General features: G+C 39.7%; 1 protein-coding gene and 1 pseudogene across 1 annotated transcript in view; both read left to right on the top strand.

The window, feature by feature from the left end:
- Positions 1-18,625, top strand: part of TRPM7 (transient receptor potential cation channel subfamily M member 7) — a 119,669-nt gene that overhangs the window by 16,307 nt on the left and 84,737 nt on the right. The window contains exon 2 of the mRNA XM_013006334.2: positions 13,796-13,875. Coding sequence (XP_012861788.1) covers positions 13,796-13,875 — 80 coding nt within the window. The remainder of the gene's footprint in view (positions 1-13,795; positions 13,876-18,625) is intronic.
- Positions 78-1,806, top strand: LOC105979206 (annotated as a pseudogene).

Genomic DNA, 18,625 nt, shown 5'->3' with positions numbered 1-18,625 from the left:
CGGAGCCAAGCAGAAGGGTTTTTTTTGGTGTGTTTTGTTTTGTTTTGTTTTTTAAGTAAACCATACAGATTGTCATCATGGGGTGGAGGTCTACATTATCCACCAAGAGAGGAAAATATGAATCCCACAGACTAGGCTCGAAAGAAAGTCCAGAAGAGAGAATTTAAAAAGGACAAAACAGAATGCATGATGGTACAAGCTGCAGTTTTGAAGATGAAGGATCCCAAATGGATTATCCGGGACATGGAGAAATAAGATGAAATGGAGTTTGATCCAGTGCAACAGCCACGGTTACATGAGAAGGTGTTGAAAGACAAGCGTAAAAAGCCACATGAAACCTTTGAACATACTCTACAGCTCTATGAAAAAGAGAATCCGGATTCTTAAAAAGAATTGAGAAAGCTAGAAGTAGAATATGAATAGAAGAGGGCTCAACTTAGCCAATATTTTTATGCTTTTAAGAATGCCGAATATGTGTAAGTTGGGAGTATTCCTGTGCCAAATATATGCCCCAGGTTCCTTCCAACATCTTGATCCAGGACATTTCCACTTTCTGGTGCTTAGCCACCCTCCATCCTTAAGAAGACTGCAGCCTATGGGCCTCCAACTCGGGCAGTTTCTACACTTCCTCTTCTTGGACATGGTGTTCTACGTTTGCCCCTTGGCAGAAAACCTCTTGGTCCTCCTCCAGAACCTCCTCCTGAAGTCTAGCAGCTGTATGGCTGTAAAGTGGGTTTTGCTCTAGATCTTCCCCCTCAGAGACAAGATGAAGATATGTTATATAGTCCTTAACTTGCCCAGGAGGTCATGTGATGATGTTTCTAGCACCAGTGAAGATGATGGCTATCCTGAGGGCATTGGCCAACATAAGCACGATGACAGCAGCACTGACAGATCTGATGGAGAAAGTGAGGGGGTGAATTTGTGCACCAGGATGATAATGAGAGAGACAACAGTGAAGAAAAAACCAGTTCTGTGTGGACAGTTTGCAGATACACCTGGAAAATCAAGGAAGAAAAAGAACATTAAGGAGCTGACTCCTCTTCAAGCTATGATGCTTTGATTGGCAGGTCGGGAAATCCCTGAGATGAGACAAGAAGTAGAGGAATTTTCAGAAGATGATGATTCTGAGGCAAATAAACAATCACAAAGCTACATAGAGAGGCATTTCTTTCTGATGGCATATCTACTGGTTCTTCACAGCAGCAGGCGACTCCACAGTTTGTTCCTACTCTCAGATGCAAGCACCTCCTATGCCAGGATGTCTTGGGCTGCCACCTGCCCCACTTTTAAGTCCACCTGGACCACCAATGGGCCTTCCTCCTGGGCCACCTCCAGGAGCTCCTCCGTTCCTGAGACCATTTGAAATGCCAGGACTTTGAAGGCTTTTACCCCGACTTTGACCTCCAGGACCACCCCCTAGGCCCACCTCTAGCCACCATCCCTCCCTCCAAGTCTTCCTCCTGGCCCTCCTCCTCAAGGATCTCCACCAAGGCTACCTACCCCTGCACCTCCAGGTATCCCTTCACCTCGTCTTGGTGTTATGTGCCCACCTTTGGTTCCTCCACTTGACCCTTCGTCTCCTGGGGTTTTGAGTGCCTCATCCAACTTGATTCAGCAGCCCACTGCACTGAGAGTACGTCGGGAGAACAAAGGGGCTACTGCCGCTCCCCAAAGTGTCAGAGGATGATTTGCTGTACCTCTTGCTAAAGCAACCCTAAATCTGGCCCTTTTGTTCCTGTTTCAGTACAAACTAAGGATGCTGTCTATGAAGCTTTCATGAAAAAGATGGAAGGGCTGCTTTGACAGCTTTAGATGCCAGAACTGGCTTCTGTTCACACCAGTGGTTATGCAGCAATAGCTGTTAGGCGAACAAGCTACTTCCATTGTTAGGGTATTTTCTAATTTCAATGGAGGAATATCCTAAAATTTATCCTTGTTCAGAATTAATTGGATATAAAAGAGGATATTTCATTAAAAAATAGATTTGGATATTGAAGCAGTGCAGCTAATATCGATTGCCTTTTTATCCTGTTTCTTTGCCTTCATTTCTTTGGAAAATGTGTGATCAGGGGAGGCTTACTTCCTTGTTTGACTCTTCTTTGGGCTGTGGATACTGGAATAAAATTTCTGAGAAACCAGTTTATCTCACCCCATCTTGGCTTTTGTGTTTGTTATTTTTAATATTTTATAATATTTTACCTGTAGTGAAATGGATCGCAGTGTCATTTCCTATTACAAAGCAGGATTGTGGGAAGAAAATGTACAATTCTGTGATTAAAATTATTTCCCACTCATCTCAACTTTGATTGTTTCTTGGGGGGAAAAAAATTCCACATCAGGATATCCTCTATTACTGATAGTGTGTGGGTAAACCTGATATCTGCTTTATGGGCAGCGAGCAATCACATATACTGGTCTATAGAAACTGCCCTTCTGGTACAGAATGAGAATTCTTAATGAAACTGTGGTAAAGACAATAAGCTCTCTCAACTTTTTTAAAAAAATCATTTTATTGGGGGTTGTACACCTCTTATCACAATCCATCCATCCATCCATCCATTGTATCAAGCACATTTGTACATAGTTGCCCTCATCATTCTCAAAACATCTGCTTTCTACTTGAGCCCTTGGTATCAGCTCATTTTTCCCCCTCCTTACCCTTCCCCCCTCCTCATGAGCCCTTGATAATTTATAAATTATCATTTTGCCATACTTTACACTGTCCGACGTCTCCCTTCTCCTACTTTTCTGTTGTCTGTCCCCCAGGGAGGAGGTTCTATGTAGATCCCTGTGATTGGTTCCCCCTTTCTACCCCACCTTCCCTCCATCCTCCCGGTCTCGCCACTCTCACCACTAGTCCTGAAAGGATCATCTGTCCTGGATTCTCAGTGTTTCCAGTTCCTTTCTGTACCAGTGTACATCCTTTGGTCTAGCTGGATTTGTAAGGTAGAATTGGGATCATGATAGTGGGTGGGGGAGGAAGCCTTTAAGAACTAGAGGAAAGTTGTATGCATCCTTGCTACACTGTCCCCTGACTGGCTCGTCTCCTCCCCTCGACCCTTCTGTAAGAGGATGTCCATTTGCCTACAGATGGGTCATGGGTCCCCACTCTGCACTTCCCCTCATTCACAATGATTTCATTTTCTGTTCTTCGATGCCTGATATGTGATCCTTTCGACACCTTATGATCACACAGGCTGGTGTGCTTCTTCCATGTGGACTTTGCTGCTTCTGAGCTAGATGGCCGCTTGTTTACCTTAAAGCCTTTAAGACTCCAGGCGCTATATCTTTTGATAGCCAGGCATCATCTGCTTTGTTCACCACATTTGCTTATTCACCCATTTGCCTTCAGCGATCATATAGGGAAGGTGAGCACACACAGTATGATTTTTTTTGTTCTTTGATGTCTGATACCTGATTCCTTTGAGACCTCGTGATCACACAGGCTGGTGTGCTTCTTCCATGTGGACTTTGTTGCTTCTGAGCTAGATGGCCACCTGTTTACCTTCAAGTCTTAAGACCCTAGACGCTGTATCTTTTGATAGCCAGGCTCCATCAGCTTTCTTCACCACATTTTTGCTTATGCACCCACTTTATCTTCAGCGATGGTGTTGGGAAGGTGAGCATCATGGAATGCCAGTTTAATAGAACAATGTATTCTTGCATTGAGGGAGTACTTGGGTGGAGGCCCAATGTCCATCTGCTACCTTAATATTAAACCTAAAAATATATGCACATAGATCTATTTCCCCACCATCAAAAATATAAATATATTTACATATGTAACATGGTTTTATTTAGACCTCTATAAATGCTCCCTGCCTCCTAGTTTTTCCTCTATTTCTTTTTACTTAACTCTTGTTCCACTACCATGCTCTGCCTCCATTTGGGTTTCAGTAATTCCTCTCGGTTACATAACCCTTGTTCATCACACCCTACCAGGCGTCCTACACCCTCCTCTCCACTGATTTGGATCACTTGTTCCCTTGTCCCTGGGTTTGTTAACACCACTTCCTTTTTCCCCATCTTCCCCGCTCCCATGTGTCCCCAGAACCGTCAGTCCTGTTGTTTTCTCCTCCAGATTGTTCATTCAGCCGATCTTATTTAGACAGACCTGTGGAGATAAAAACATGCACAGAAACAAGACAGAGCAAAACAAAACAACAAGAGAAAATAAAACAACAACAAAAACTCAATGACAAAACAACAACAAGGAAAAGCCTGTAGTTAGTTCAAGGACTGTTTGTTGCCCTTTAGGAGTGTTTTCCGGTTGAGTCTGATGGGGTGCCTTGCCCTGGCTCCAAAGTCTGTTTTTGGTGTTCCCTGGGGACTTCATTACTCTGCTCCTCTTGCTGTTCAGTTGCACACCCTTAGTGTTTTGCCTTGGTGTGGTGAGATGAGATCAGGCGCAACTCACTCACTGTGCCTTCAGTGTTGTCCCCTATGGGTCAGTGAGGGATGTCGTGTCTCATAGTGGGGCCAGCCATGTGGTCTTCTGTGTGGATCGGCTGCTCTGAGAGGGAATGTCATACTCAAGGCTTGGTGGGACAGGATGTGCTCCACTCTCTTTTCCTCCCCCTTCATTTGCTCCCGTGTGCTCTGATCAGACACATCCCTCTCCCTGAGCTGCAGCTTCAATGCTGTCCTCTGAAATAAGTGTCCATGTAGTTGGGATTTGGGCCAGCCCCTCAAACCTCTCCACTGGTTCCCTACTCCATGCTGGTATGTTGCATTCACATCTTGTAGCAGCGGGTTGAAGTCTGGTCCCTCTTTTCCTGTGAAGATATAAACTGCTACCCATTTCTTTTTTTTTTCCTTTTCCCCCCACCTTTTTAGTTGACTACCATATGTATCCCTAGATTTGGTCTGGCCTTATTTCATCTTTTATGCTTTCAAGGTATTACAGTTTATCCTAAAGATTATAAATGTCCTCCAGAGCTTTTTGAATTGGTACTAGTTGACAAAGGCTCTTAGATCAGGAGTTAGTCTGAATAGTTTACCATTTTTTTCTACTTGGAATGAGTGCCGTCTACTTAAGTATTCCTGGGAAGTAATTTTCAAAACTATGTCTCCATTTTACAGATAAAAAGCAGTAAATACTGGAGGGCTAGATTTATGCAGTGGTACAAAAGTATACACTCATCTGCACATGCATCCACATGTAAGTGTTGTGTTTAAGGAAGCCACATACATTCTTAAGATTACGCTAGATACTTTTACCATGGAAATCTCATACCATCAAAAACTGGTAAGCAGTTTCCTGAAAAGATCACAATAATTTATTTCCTCATACTTTTTTGTGTTATATATTATTATTTTTTCCTGTGTGTGTGTCTTTCTTTGCAACTTAACTTTCAGATTAGTGAATCTTGCAGGCCATTTAAGTTTACCTGTAAATTGTTTAGATGCAAGAAAAGAATTATATCATCTAATCAATCTGTTAATAATTTAATAGAACTATCCTCCAGTTTTTAATCTGTAACTTTAATGTTATTGCTTAAAATTTACATTCTGTCTGGGGGAGATGTCTGTTGCTTATATCGGGACACCACTGGCAGCTTATGAAAAGCATTTCCAAACAGTGCTAGTTTTCTGAAAATTCTTTCATGGTAAAATTTGGCATTTGGGAAAAACAAAGAAAGAGGAGCTGATATTAAAGAGCTCAAGAAGAAAGATAATGCTTAGAAATTGTTGAGGTCAACAATTATACATATCTGCTTGATATAATGGATGTATGGATTGTTGTATGTAAGAGCCCCCAATAAAATGATTTATTAAATTTTTAAAAATGAATAAAATCTGACATTTGATTTATGGTTACCCATCTACAGGAAAAGAATCTCTAGTTCTGATTCTGGATAGACATGTGTTATGATTGTAATTTTTACCTCATAACTTATTAGAATATTTGCTCTAACTTGATCGTATGAGTTGTAAATATCATTTTGAACTTGCTTTTCTCTTCCTGATCTTTAAGCCACTACAAAATGTGAATAAGACAAAATGTGAATAAAAGATTATTCCAGTAATAATTTTTAAAAGAAAATACATTAACAAAAGTACTAAAGGTGACAAGGGTGTGTAAGAAGAGCTGCTCTTTAGATTAATAGTTAATGGAAAAGGCCAAATATTTTGGGAGCAAAAAGGAGATATATGCACTCAAACACTAGATGTTGCTCAATTAAGTTTAGGTTTTATAGTTACTTTTCATAGTTAAATTTTATAGTTTAATTGCTATTAAAATGCCTTGAGGATCATCAATTCCTACTAGCCAGCATCACCTTCAGTTAACTTAATGGCCACTATCCCACAACTTAGAACTCTGCTACCAATTAGCCTTCTCAACGAACTGCCCATACTCAATCCTTCTAGTCAAGTTCTTGCTGGATTGCTCAGGATGTCAGAGCTCATCATTTCCAGAAATAGTCCCAGTGCTGTCTTCCAGCTGCTTCTAGAATACTATTTAGTACTAGGAGAACAGCTTCTTCACAAGTTCAATGAGTTATGGTCAGGCAGCTGCTGGATGCACTGTTCCCTAGTGTAAATAGGCTTCATCATCTTAATCACAAGTGACTTCTCAATACATAGCCACAGTTCACTATGGTGTAACCTGCTATTCATGTATATGGTCTGGAACTTTTGCTGCCACGTTGACATCTGTTCATCCTCAGCAAAAACAAGTACCCACTTCATAGGATTCATGTTATCATTAATTTAAAAAAGGATTACCATCAAGTGGATTCCAATTCATGTTAGATGCCATTGAATAGCAGCATCGCATTTAATGTTAAAAGGACTATTTCAATCAACAAACAGACCTGGACGTATTTATAGGCTTTTCTTTGTTGTTGTGTTTGGCTTTGTTTTGTTTTTGTGTTTATTGTTTTTGCATATCTGTATAGATAAAATAGGCAGGATAAACTATCCAGAGGGGGAAAACAAGAGAGACCGGCATTTCCAGGGGGACACAGGAGAGGGGGAGGCAGGGTAAAGGAAGGGGGCTGTCAACAAACCCAGGGACAAGTGATCTAAAATCAATGGCGAGGATGGCATTGGATGCCTGGTGGGACTTGATCAAGTGCAATGTAGCTGTTAGTCCAGGTAGACTAGAGAAACAAATCCATAGAAACTCATGTATAAGAAAGAGGTTTATATACAAGAGTAATTGAATACTGGGGAAACATCCCAGTCCAGTCCAAGTCTGTAAGTCTGATATTAGCCCATATGTCCAATACCAATCTATAAAGTCCTTTACAGACTCAATGAAACTCATGCAATGGCGCTGAATGCAGGATGATCACAGGCCAGTGGGTAGAAAGTCTTTGGATCCAGTGGCGTTGTACACATCGCAGCGCTGGCAGGGGTCTCCAAGTGGCTTTTCCAGTTCCCAGGGCACAGGGTCTATCAGCATAGTGCATGTGTCTTGTCAGTAGAGTGTATCCAAGGGAGTAAGCCGAGAGTCTCTCCCGCCTCAAAGGAGGCAAAATCAGATTTCCCAGAATTCTCAGGAGAAAGCCATGCCCACACAGAGACCTCATTGGCTATGATCCGATTGACAGACTAGACTCCACCCCTTCACTCTTAATCCTCTCAAGTCCCAAATTGACACAAGATTACTGTATATACTCGAGTATAAGCTGATCCGAATATCAGCCAAGGCACCTAATTTTACCACACAAACTGCATTAAAAATGTGCTGAAAAACCCGGCTTATATATGGTATGTAACTACCACAGTAGCCAAGAGGAATAAATGAAAGCCGAATGGAGGTCAAACATAATAGTGGGACAAAAGGAAACAGAGGAAGAAACTACGAGGCAAAGAACGTTTATAGGGGTCTAAATACAGGCATGTACATATGTAAATATATTTGTATATATGATAGGGAAATAGATCTATGTACATATATTTATATGTTAAGTATTAAGGTAGCAGACGGACATTGGGCCTCTATTCAAGTACTCCTTCAATGCAAGAATACTTTGTTCTAATAACTCGGCATTCCATCATACTCACCTTCCCAACACAATCACTGAAGACAAAATAGGTGCATAAGCAAATGTGGTGAAGAAAGTGGATGGTGCCTGGCTATCAAAAGATATAGCATCTGGGATCTTAAAGGCTTGAAGATAAACAAGCGCCCATCTAGCTAAGAAGAAACAAAACCCACATGGAAGAAGCACACCAGACTGTGTGATCATGAGGTGTTGATGGGATCAGGTATCAGGCATCAAAGACCCAGAACAAAAAAAATCATATAATTTTGAGTGAGGGGGAGCACAGATTGGAGACTCAAAATCCATCTTTAGCAAATTAGACATCCTCTTTCAGAAGGGTCACAAGGAAGAGATGAGCCAGTCAGGGTGCAGTATAGCACCTATAAAACATACACTTTCCTCTAGATCTTTAATGCTTCCTCCCAATTCTACCTTACAAATCCGGCTAGACCAGAGCATGTACACTGCTACAAATCAGAGCTCATAACACAGGGAATCCAGGACAGATAAACCCCTCAGGATCAATATTGAGAGCAGCAATACCAGGAGGGTAGGGGTAAGGTGTGGGGAGGTAGGGAAAACCGATCACAATGACCGACATATAACAGCCCCTCCCCACCCCGGGGGGGACGAACAACAGAAAAGTTGGTGAAGGGAGACAGTGTCACATTAAATTATCAAGGGTTCGTGAGGAAAGGAGGGTGGGGGAGGGAGGGGGGAAAATGAGCTGATACCAAAGGCTCAAGTAGAAAGAAAATGTTTTGAGAATGATGATGGCAACAAAGGTACAAATGTGCTTGACACAATGGATGGATGTATGGATTGTGATAAGAGTTGTACGAACCCCCAGTAAAATGATTTTTTTAAAAGACCAGTTAATATGGCTATCATTCTGATTTTTACTACAACCACTAATGCCAAAGAAATAAAAGAATTTTTAACAGCTTCTGTGTTCTGAAGTTCATCAAATACACAGTCAAGATACATTTATAATTGCTGGTGAAGAGAATGTGAAAGTTGGAAATTATGAAGGATCAGTTTGGAAAATGTGTCCTTGGTGACAAACAATACTGGAGATTACGAGATAGAACTATGCAGTAGCAAGTTCCTGTTTGTGTTAGTATGGGTAGACTAGAGAAACAAACCCCAAAACACTCATGTGTATAAGAAAGAGCTTTATATATAGGAGCAATTGAATATTGAGAAAACATCCCAGTCCAGTCCACATCAAGTCCATAAGTCTTATATTAGCCCATATGTCTGATACCAATCTATAAAGTCCTCTTCTGACTCAAGAAACACATGAAATGATGCCGAATGCAGGAGGATCACAGGCCAGTGGGTGGGAAGTCTTGTGGATCCAGTGGCAGTAGAGGCATCTCAGCACTGACAGGGGTCTCCACGTGGTTCCTTCATCTCTGAGGCTCTGGTTCCCGTCAGCCTATCCATGTGTCTTCTCAACAGGGATGTCTGGAAGGGAGTGAGCAGAGAGAGCGCCTGTCTCTTGCCTCCAAGAAGTTCCTAGAATCCTCAGGAGAAGACCATTCCCACACGCAGGCCTCATTGGCTATGACCTGATTGACAGCGTAGACTCCACCCCTACACTCTTAATCCTCAAATTGACACGAGATTATATAACTACCACACTGTTTGTTGAATACTGTATTCCTCTTTTCAACAATATAAACTGTGACTGTACACGTAGGCTTCACTAGATGGAATACACAGGAATCTAATCTGCAACATCTTTGGAAAGAGACAAGGAGAAGCACAGTAACATCCGTTAATCAGAACAAGGCCTCCTGTGAACTGGAGCATTAATTGTTCAGAGGCAAGCTCAAGAAAATTCAGTCAAGCCCACAAAAGTGCAAATAAGTGTTGCGTATATTTCCCACCTGAATCTGTAGTGGCAATCTCAAGAATAGATTTGAAGCATTGAACACTGTCCTAGGGGAAATCTTCACAAAGTTCTAACAGTGAGGAAAAACAAAATTCGGCATCTGTGGTATGTCTGACCAAGTCCAAAGAGAATACAGGGTTGGCAGTTTATATACAGAGTTGGTAGTTGTTTGGTTACTTCAAAAGATAAGCTAAATATAGTCAGGAATCTTTTGTTGATCTATGACATCAGAATTGGGGAAGACAAAGGATAGATAAGCTGCCTCATACTTCCTTGTCTTTGTCTTGGGGAGGGGAGGGGGGACTTCCGGTAGTCGACCTTTCCTATTCTTGATTTATGTTTGTGCTTCATCTGTCTATCTTACTCCTGGGCAACCTGCTCATTCTTGCCTTCTCTGACTACCAAGGAGATTACTCAGAGCTACTGCTCGTCTCTGTCACATTGTAACTTCACCTTGAAGGTTTGGTGGTCAGAAAGTGAATGTGAGATAGTCCAGATAGCATTAGGACTATTTTAAGACTTGGGATGAAACTGGGGCTTTGTCGGGGGTTCCTTTGATTTTAGGCACTAAAGCAACACTAATAAAACCAAATAACCTGTGCCATGACATCTTTTATAAGCCATCTTGTTTCTTTTATCCTGATTTTGTGAAGTTCACAAATCTATGTGAGTTCCTTAAAAATCTCAATTGGGAATTGAATTTTTGAAATCTGTGGGTTGATGATTTTCATCAGTTGTTCTTGACATCACCTTAAACAGTGCCTCTAACATTTTATCCCTCTTCTGGAAGTATGCTCAAATATATCCTGTTCTCATTAGGTACCCTGGAGTCAGTTCCAACTCATAGCTCAAACAAAACAACATTACCGAGCCAGGTGCCATCCTCACAATTGTTGCTGTGGTTAAGCACATTGTTGCAGCCACTGTGTTCCGTTTATTGAATTTCTGTCTTCCTCTCATTACTGATCCCTGCACTTGACTTGATTCATTCTCCAGGAACTGGTCCCTCCTGATAACATGTCTGAAGGATGTACAAGATCTTACCATCTACCTTTCCTAGGAGTATCCTTAGCAAAGATTTTCTCAGTTGGGCCAATAAACAGACATATGTTACACTTCCTCATTCTATTGTTACTTGTCTCTAAACCCAACCCCCTTTCTCCCCTTTAAAACAGGTTTATTGTGATATATCATGAGTTTCATTTTTTGTACAGACCTAGTAATGTATGTACGTATGCATATTGGGTAGGAGGATGGAACTTGACATTTTTCAATCTACTGTATCCTGTTTTTGCATATAATATGCTCATGCCAGAAACATAAGCACACATTTAGCACTCAGTGTTTCTAAGAAAGAACACACTAGGGAATTGCCTGATTTGTTTAGAAATCATGTAACATGTTCTTTGTATAAAAATAGAATACTCATCTCCTTGAATAGACTTTTTCCTGTTCCTGTTTTGAATGACCTTAGAACTCCTGAATGGTTGAAAGAAAATATAATCATTTTATATCTCTCACCACGTTTCCCAAATTTCCCCATTTCTCCTTTCTCCTGCTCCTCTTAGTTTTGTTGGGTAGCACATTTCCCCCTTCTGAACCCTCATACTCTACTAGGCTTGGCCTATTTCACCTACACTTCTGATTTTTTTTTTTGCATTGAGTTGTTAATATGTTCTGCTACTTTATTTTTTATTGCATCTTTAAATTGTGTTATCTTTTTGCTTTTGTTTGTACTTTCTCTGTTGTTTTCCTTGTGTATTTTTGGTAGAGGTTACCTGTTTTGCCAGTCTTTGTAAAAGCCAAAGCATTGTTTTTCTTAGTGGATTTTGGTTTTTGCTTTTACCTTTATTGCTTTCCTTTGGGTTTATCCTCTCGTCTTAGTCTCCTAAAACAGACATAACCACAGTGGGTGAATGGATTGAAGTCTGAATTCAGGGTGTCAACTCTAGGGGAAGGGTCCCCTCTTTTGGGTTCTTGTAGGTTCTATCATCATGTGTCCCATATTTGAAAAGAATGATGTGTTAGACTGGGTTGACTATAGAAACAAATCCAGGGACGTGTGTGTAAGAAAGAGCTGTATATCAAAGAGCAATTGTATATTGAGAAAACATCCCAGCTCAGTCCAGATCAAGTCCCTAAGTCGGATATTAGCTCATATATCCATACTAGTCCATAAATTCCTCTTCAGACTCACACAGCGCATACAATGTTACCAAATACAGGAAGATCATAGGCCAGTGGGTGAAAACTATTGTGGATCCAATGGCAGTAGAAGTATCACAGGGCTGTCTCTACAGGTGCCCACCCCATGGCTTGCTCAGGTCTCAGCATAGCTTCACATGTCTTGTCCACACATAAGACCAAGGTAAAGAGTGTGGCCCCCTCCTCTAGGGAGAAGGGAATTTCCCAGAATCCTTGAGAAGGCCACGCCCACCAGGAGGCATCATTAAGCTGTGACCTGATTGACAGGCTAAACTCCACCCCTTATATCAAGTTTACATGAAATTATGTAACTACCACAAATTAATATTGTAGTTACATGCAGAAATCAACATGTGTTCATTAAGTCAAACTCATTATATATATTGTTCAAATCTTATAAATCATTTTCTTGATAGTTTCTTGTTTGATTTACTGTACAATGCTAGAGTAAAACGTGTTAATCTTCTCCTGTGATACTAGATTTCTCTAATCCTCCCTATCTTTTGCTTTATATATTTTGAGATATTTTATTCAGTTAATTTAAAATTATTACAACATATTGGTGGATCAAAGAGGAGGCTTCCATGTTAGAATAATGAACCGTTTAAGATCAAAAGGACAAAGGAAACGGTTAGGAAAGGAGGAGGAATGGAAACAGTTACAGGAGTGGGGGTGGGGTAGGGTTAGGGGATAATAGGGAACTGCAATGATACTTGAAACAAAATGCATTAATTAGTGAATGAAAAACTGATAGATCTGCCCCATAAACCATCACCTAAATTACAATTAAAAGTTTTTTCAAAGTTTATGTAAAACATTTTATTATCTTTTAATTCCATTTCCCCACAAATATTCTAAGCCCCCTCAGAATGATGCAATAACTCGCCCAACCTTATTGAAGTTTAGAGTAACTTTTCCCTGCGTATACAATCTTATTAGAATTTGTTTGGTATCTTTTTCTGTCCTTTTACTTTCAACCATCCCATGTTCTATTTATCTTAGAAATGGCATATACCCACAGCCTTTGAGGCAATTCTGATTTACAGTGACCCTATATAGCAGCGATTCTCAACCTGTGGGTCGTGATCCCTTTGGGGGTCAAATGACCCAATTCATAACCGTAGCAAAATTACAGTTATGAAGTAGCAATGAAAATAATTTTGTTGGGGGGGTCACCACAACCTGAGGAGAACTGTATTAAAGTGTCCCAGCATTAGGAAGGTTGAAACCCACTGCTATATAGGGTTTCTGAGGCTGTTAGTCTTTACCGGAGCAAACAATCTCAGTGGAGGTGCTGATGGATTGAACCACTTAGCAGTTCAATGGTAACCCAACAACGCTAGGGTTTTTGTTGTTGTTTATTAAATCTGACATTTTTGTTATTTGAATAGTCCACATGCAAGGTTTTAAGCTTATAATGGGAATTTCAGAATTAGCTTCTTTCTGCTCTTTCTGAAGCAGTATCCATACAGCTCTGTTGATTGCATAATCTGAAACACAAGACGTAAATAGAATAATGATTCTGTCTTAGTTGTACTGTCATCTCTAAGTGTATGGTAAATAATAATTGTTTAATGAATTAGAAACATTAAAGAAGCATTTCCATATATGCACTTACCTTGAAATTATTTCATGCTTGTAATAATGTGTTAATTTATAAGCTATTCTTTAAAATTATGTTTTGTTTTAGTCCCAGAAACCCTGGATAGAAAGTACTTTGACCAAGAGGGAATGTGTATATATTATACCAAGTTCCAAGGACCCTCACAGGTAAGCATACTTTGTTTCCTCTAGGATCTTTTAGAAACACAGATGTATATTATTGGTGTATATTAGTAAAAAACAAAAACCTAAATCACTGCCATCAAGTCAATTCTGAAACCCTCATAGAAACCCTATAGGATTGTTAAAAACAAAAACCACTGAAATTATTTGTAGTTAGTTTTCTTTTGGGATTGGATAGGAGACATAATTAGCAAGAAAACTAATATAGGAATTCTTATTAACACTGCAGCATAAAATCACTTTTCCAAAGTGCTCCCCTCATCTCTATAAAGTCTCAGATCAGACTATTTTATTACAAAGATCATGGCAACTAGATTATTTATTGTAACCGATTCACTAATCGTGACAGCTGAAAGCTTTTTGCATCTCAGTTTTTGAGCATGTCCTTAAAACATGGTTCATGCTGAAGAAACCGATCTGAACTTAATAGTTCTTGTTTTTTATTTATTTTTCCAGAGGAGAATTATACTTAGGCACACAACCAAAACATCTGACTGCCACATCGAGGAGGGCAGGGGTACAGGAGGGCCGCCGGGTTAACCTCAGGGCCCCTTAGTCCTGGGTGGAGGAGTGCCAGTGTGGGCAGACCTGGGCAGTCTTTGTTGACAGAATAATTCATGTTTTTAAGTTACTTGCTTGCCAATATGTAGATCAGCATTTAATGGAAAAAATCCACTATCAGAGACCATAAGCTTCTATGATTACCTTTTTGGTCTTCAAAAATGCTTTGACAATAGAAAATAAATAAAATTAACTTATAAAACAAGCAAAAGTCTACTTCTTATGGTACTCATTTAAAAAAACTTTTTTTTTAACTAACGCTTGATTGTTCTTCTGAGGCTTGAAAATGGAAAAAGCTTAAAAAGACAAATCCATGGTAGAATTAATTCATAGTTTACAAACCCCTCACTATAGCCACTGAGGAAAAACTATTTGACTAAGGATTTGCCAGGTTTTTGGATCTTTTTGCCTTTCTCATCTGTCAAACCTTTGCCCATTCCTCTTACCTTCTCTGCAACTTTCCTTTCCATTTAATATGTGGTTCTTATAAGAACTTACTAAATAGATTTTGTAAAAATTAGCTCCCAGCTAAACCATGTCACTACCATCGGGTCGTTGTAGAGACCCTAACAGGACAAAATAGAACTACCCCTTTGGGTTTCCTAGACTGTGAATCTTTATGAGACCAGAAAGCCTCATCTTTCTCCCTTGGGGTGACTCCTGGGTTCAGCTGATCAAGACTTAACCTACTGCGCTCCTTGTAAATTAGCTAATATCTCACATTTCCATTGTAAGAGTAATTAATAAACCAGATGCATTTTACAAAGCGTTGCGAAGTAGAAAATTGACCAGTACTGAGAATTTCAGCACCTCAAACTCAACCCCCAAAACAAACTCCCTAGCACTGAGTTTGTTCTGACTCATGGGGACCCTTACAGGAACAGATAATCTTCATCTTTTTCTCAAGGACCAACTTGCAGGTTTGAACTGTCAACTTTGCTCAGCCCACAGTTCCACCAGGGAGCCTTCACACCTCAAAACAGTTATCATTAATAGCATTTTGAGAGATGTTATTTTTTATTTCTTTAGTCCCCAATGTTATTGTTACAGATCATTTATATGTAAAATGTCATACTACTTTTCTGTAAAATATTATTGTACTTATATTTTACTGTATTACAGATATTTTCTAAAAATGGTAGTTAATATGGTTATGATATATTTAACCATTTATATATTTAAAGTTTTACATAAACGTTCCACTATAAGCAATTCAGCTTTCAATTTTTAACTATTAATAGAATTAAAATTTGGCCATAATGAAGATTCTTTTTTTTGTTTTGTTTTCAATTTTTCTTTTTTAATCATTTTATTAGGGGCTCATACAACTCTTACCACAATCCATACACACATCAATTGTGTAAAGCGCATTTGTACATTCATTGCCCTCATCATTCTCAAAACATTTCCTCTCCATTTAAACCCCCGGCATTAGGTCCTCATTTTTCCCATCCCTCCCCACTCCCCGCTCCCTCATGAGCCCTTGATAGTTTATAAATTGTTATTTTGTCATATCTTGCCCTGTCCGACGTCTCCCTTCACCCACTTTTCGGTTGTCCGTCTCCCAGGGAGGAGGTCATATATAGTTCCAAGTAATCGGTTCCCTCTTTCCTACCCACTCTCCCTCTACCCTCCTTGTTTCACACCACTGGTCCTGTAGGGCTCATCCACCCTGGATTCCCTGGATTTTCAGTTCCTATCTGTACCAGTGTACATCCTCTGGTCTAGCCAGACTTGTAAGGTCGAATTCGAGTCGTGGTAGTGGGAGCGGGGAGGAAACATTTAGGAACTAGAGGAAAGTTGTATTTTTCATCGTTGTACATCGCACCTTGACTGACTCATCTCCTCCCCGAGACCCCTCTGCAAGGGGATCTCCAGTGGCCTACTAATGGGCTTTGGGTCTCCACTCTACACTCCCCCCATCATTCACTATGGTAAGATTTTTTGTTCTAATGATGCGTTATACCTGATCCCTTCGACACCTCGTGGTTGCATAGGCTGGTGTGCTTCTTCCATGTGGACTTTGTTGTTTCTGAGCTTGATGGCCGCTTGATTACCTCATAATGAAGATTCTTGTGGATGAAACTTTTTGTTTATTTAATGTCCTTTCCTTAGTATAAGTAATGCCACAAAAGCTTTCCAAAAGGATTGAAACAGTGTAAGTTAACAACAGTGAGTGAGAATTTTTGCTTTACTCAATACTGACTAGGTTAACATCCATCATCTTCAAGAAAAGATGACAAATAGAAAATAATACCTAATAAACTGAAAATATTAAGTCATTTGAGTTTAAAAATTTTTAAATCTACATTTACTTGATTACTATTGACAACATTTTTTGTGTCTTTTTTTCCTTAACATCCCTAATTTTCTAGGGATAATTTATGTAAATGTATTTGATTAGTTTTGTAATTCAGATAGATAAACTTAAAAAGTTTATCTTCAAAACTCCGAAATCTGGTTTATTTTTAAAAGATAATTTTAATTTTAATCTGTTTAATAAAAATGTTTTTATTCAGCATCAAATTATATTTTTTAATCAGAAAGGATAAAAGTCATATCCAAGGTCGCATGGCTGTTATTTCATAAAATAAGGTTCGAATTTAGGTCTCCTTAGTTCTGTGTGCTAGTTAAGTTCTAAGACTTTTTTTCATTGAGAGAAAATTGTTTTAGTTTATTAAAAACTAAGTATATCATCAATGAGCTTATTTTTCTACAGTTTTATTAATTTCATTTTTTCAATAGAAGCAATATAAGTTTGTATATGGTATGTAGAAATTGTATTAAGTATCCTCTGCCTTAACTATACATTTGTTACATATATCAACAAAAGGTTACTATATTTTTCCACCTATGACGAGCTCACATAAATCATGTGCACATGGAATAACATGCATAGCACACATGGGAAACTCACTCATGAGGAGGTTGTGAAGTTTGTGAAAACCAAGTGTACTACCATAGTTGTTTTTTGTGTTTTGTTTTTGTTTTTAACTTTTATTTTAAGCTTAATTTACTCCCAAGCCATACGTTTTAGTTTTCTTCTGGGAGATCTTTTCCTTCTGCACAACCTCCTCTTCTGGTTTAGGGACAATTTGTTCCTTTTCGTGAAGGCTCATTTCTGTGTGGTAGGGGAGCTCATGGATGGGTTGATGTGACCAGCAGCTCTGTCAGTCTGGCGGTGCATCTTGGGGGCTTCGTTCACCTGGATGTGCTCAATGACCACAGAATCCACATCTAAACCCTTAAGTTCAGCCTCGCTATCTGCATTTTTAAATATGTGCAACAAAAAATCAGTACTCTTTAGGGCCACCGACCCAGGGTCCAACCCCACTATTTGGCCTGGGCACCCAACTCCACCATTGTAACTTTGGAAGGGCACTCACTCCTTCTGCAAAGTGAGGTCTTTCAGACACTTGGTGGCTTTCTGTATATACATACCCTTGATGTCATGGGAAGTTTCCTAGATGTTCTTAAAATGAACCTGGAGATTTGGCCCTCTTGATTTGTGTGATTTTGTGGGGTTCTCTGAGTCTAATGTGTAGTGAACCATTTTGGCAGATCACCTTAGAATGCTACTGGAAGAAGTACCATACTATTTTTCGTAAAAATATGGTGGTACTTTATATACTCGTTGGATTTTCTAATTAATTTTATGTGATTAGGTCATTCATTTACCTGATTAAAGCTTTATGAGATAACAGAAGTTGTAAATCTTCTTCTCTTCATTGTTCCATAAATACCAACTTACTCTTCCTAGACACAACTGATATTGCAGATTCCTTGAAATTTCTTTTAAAAATAAGCATAGTCTTCTCCAAGGAGTAAGAGCTCCCCTGGACCACCAGCCCCAGCAATAGCACTAGAGGAAGAGAGGCCCTCAGCTGCTGAGGAGTCTTTGCCCCTAATTCAATCCCCCAACACACGGAGAATATTCCATTCAGATCCCCTGAAGGAAGGGGAGGGGCTTAGAGAACTCGACCTTGTCATGCACCATCAATAAAGTACACTATACCCAGCAAAAAAAAAAAAAGGCATAGTCTTTGCATAAATAAGCAGATATGTGTATATCTCCCTCACCCCGTTTTTTAAACATATACTTTTTAGCAGGCGGGAATCCTGGGAGTGTAGTGGGTACTAGGTCTGCTAACCTCCAGATCAGAAGTTCTAATCT

Source organism: Echinops telfairi, unplaced genomic scaffold, assembly GCF_000313985.2.
Source record: "Echinops telfairi isolate 266 unplaced genomic scaffold, ASM31398v2 ScPeMD7_8;HRSCAF=38, whole genome shotgun sequence".
In the NCBI taxonomy this organism is placed as follows: domain Eukaryota; kingdom Metazoa; phylum Chordata; class Mammalia; order Afrosoricida; family Tenrecidae; genus Echinops; species Echinops telfairi.
This window is presented reverse-complemented; position numbering and strand designations above follow the sequence as displayed.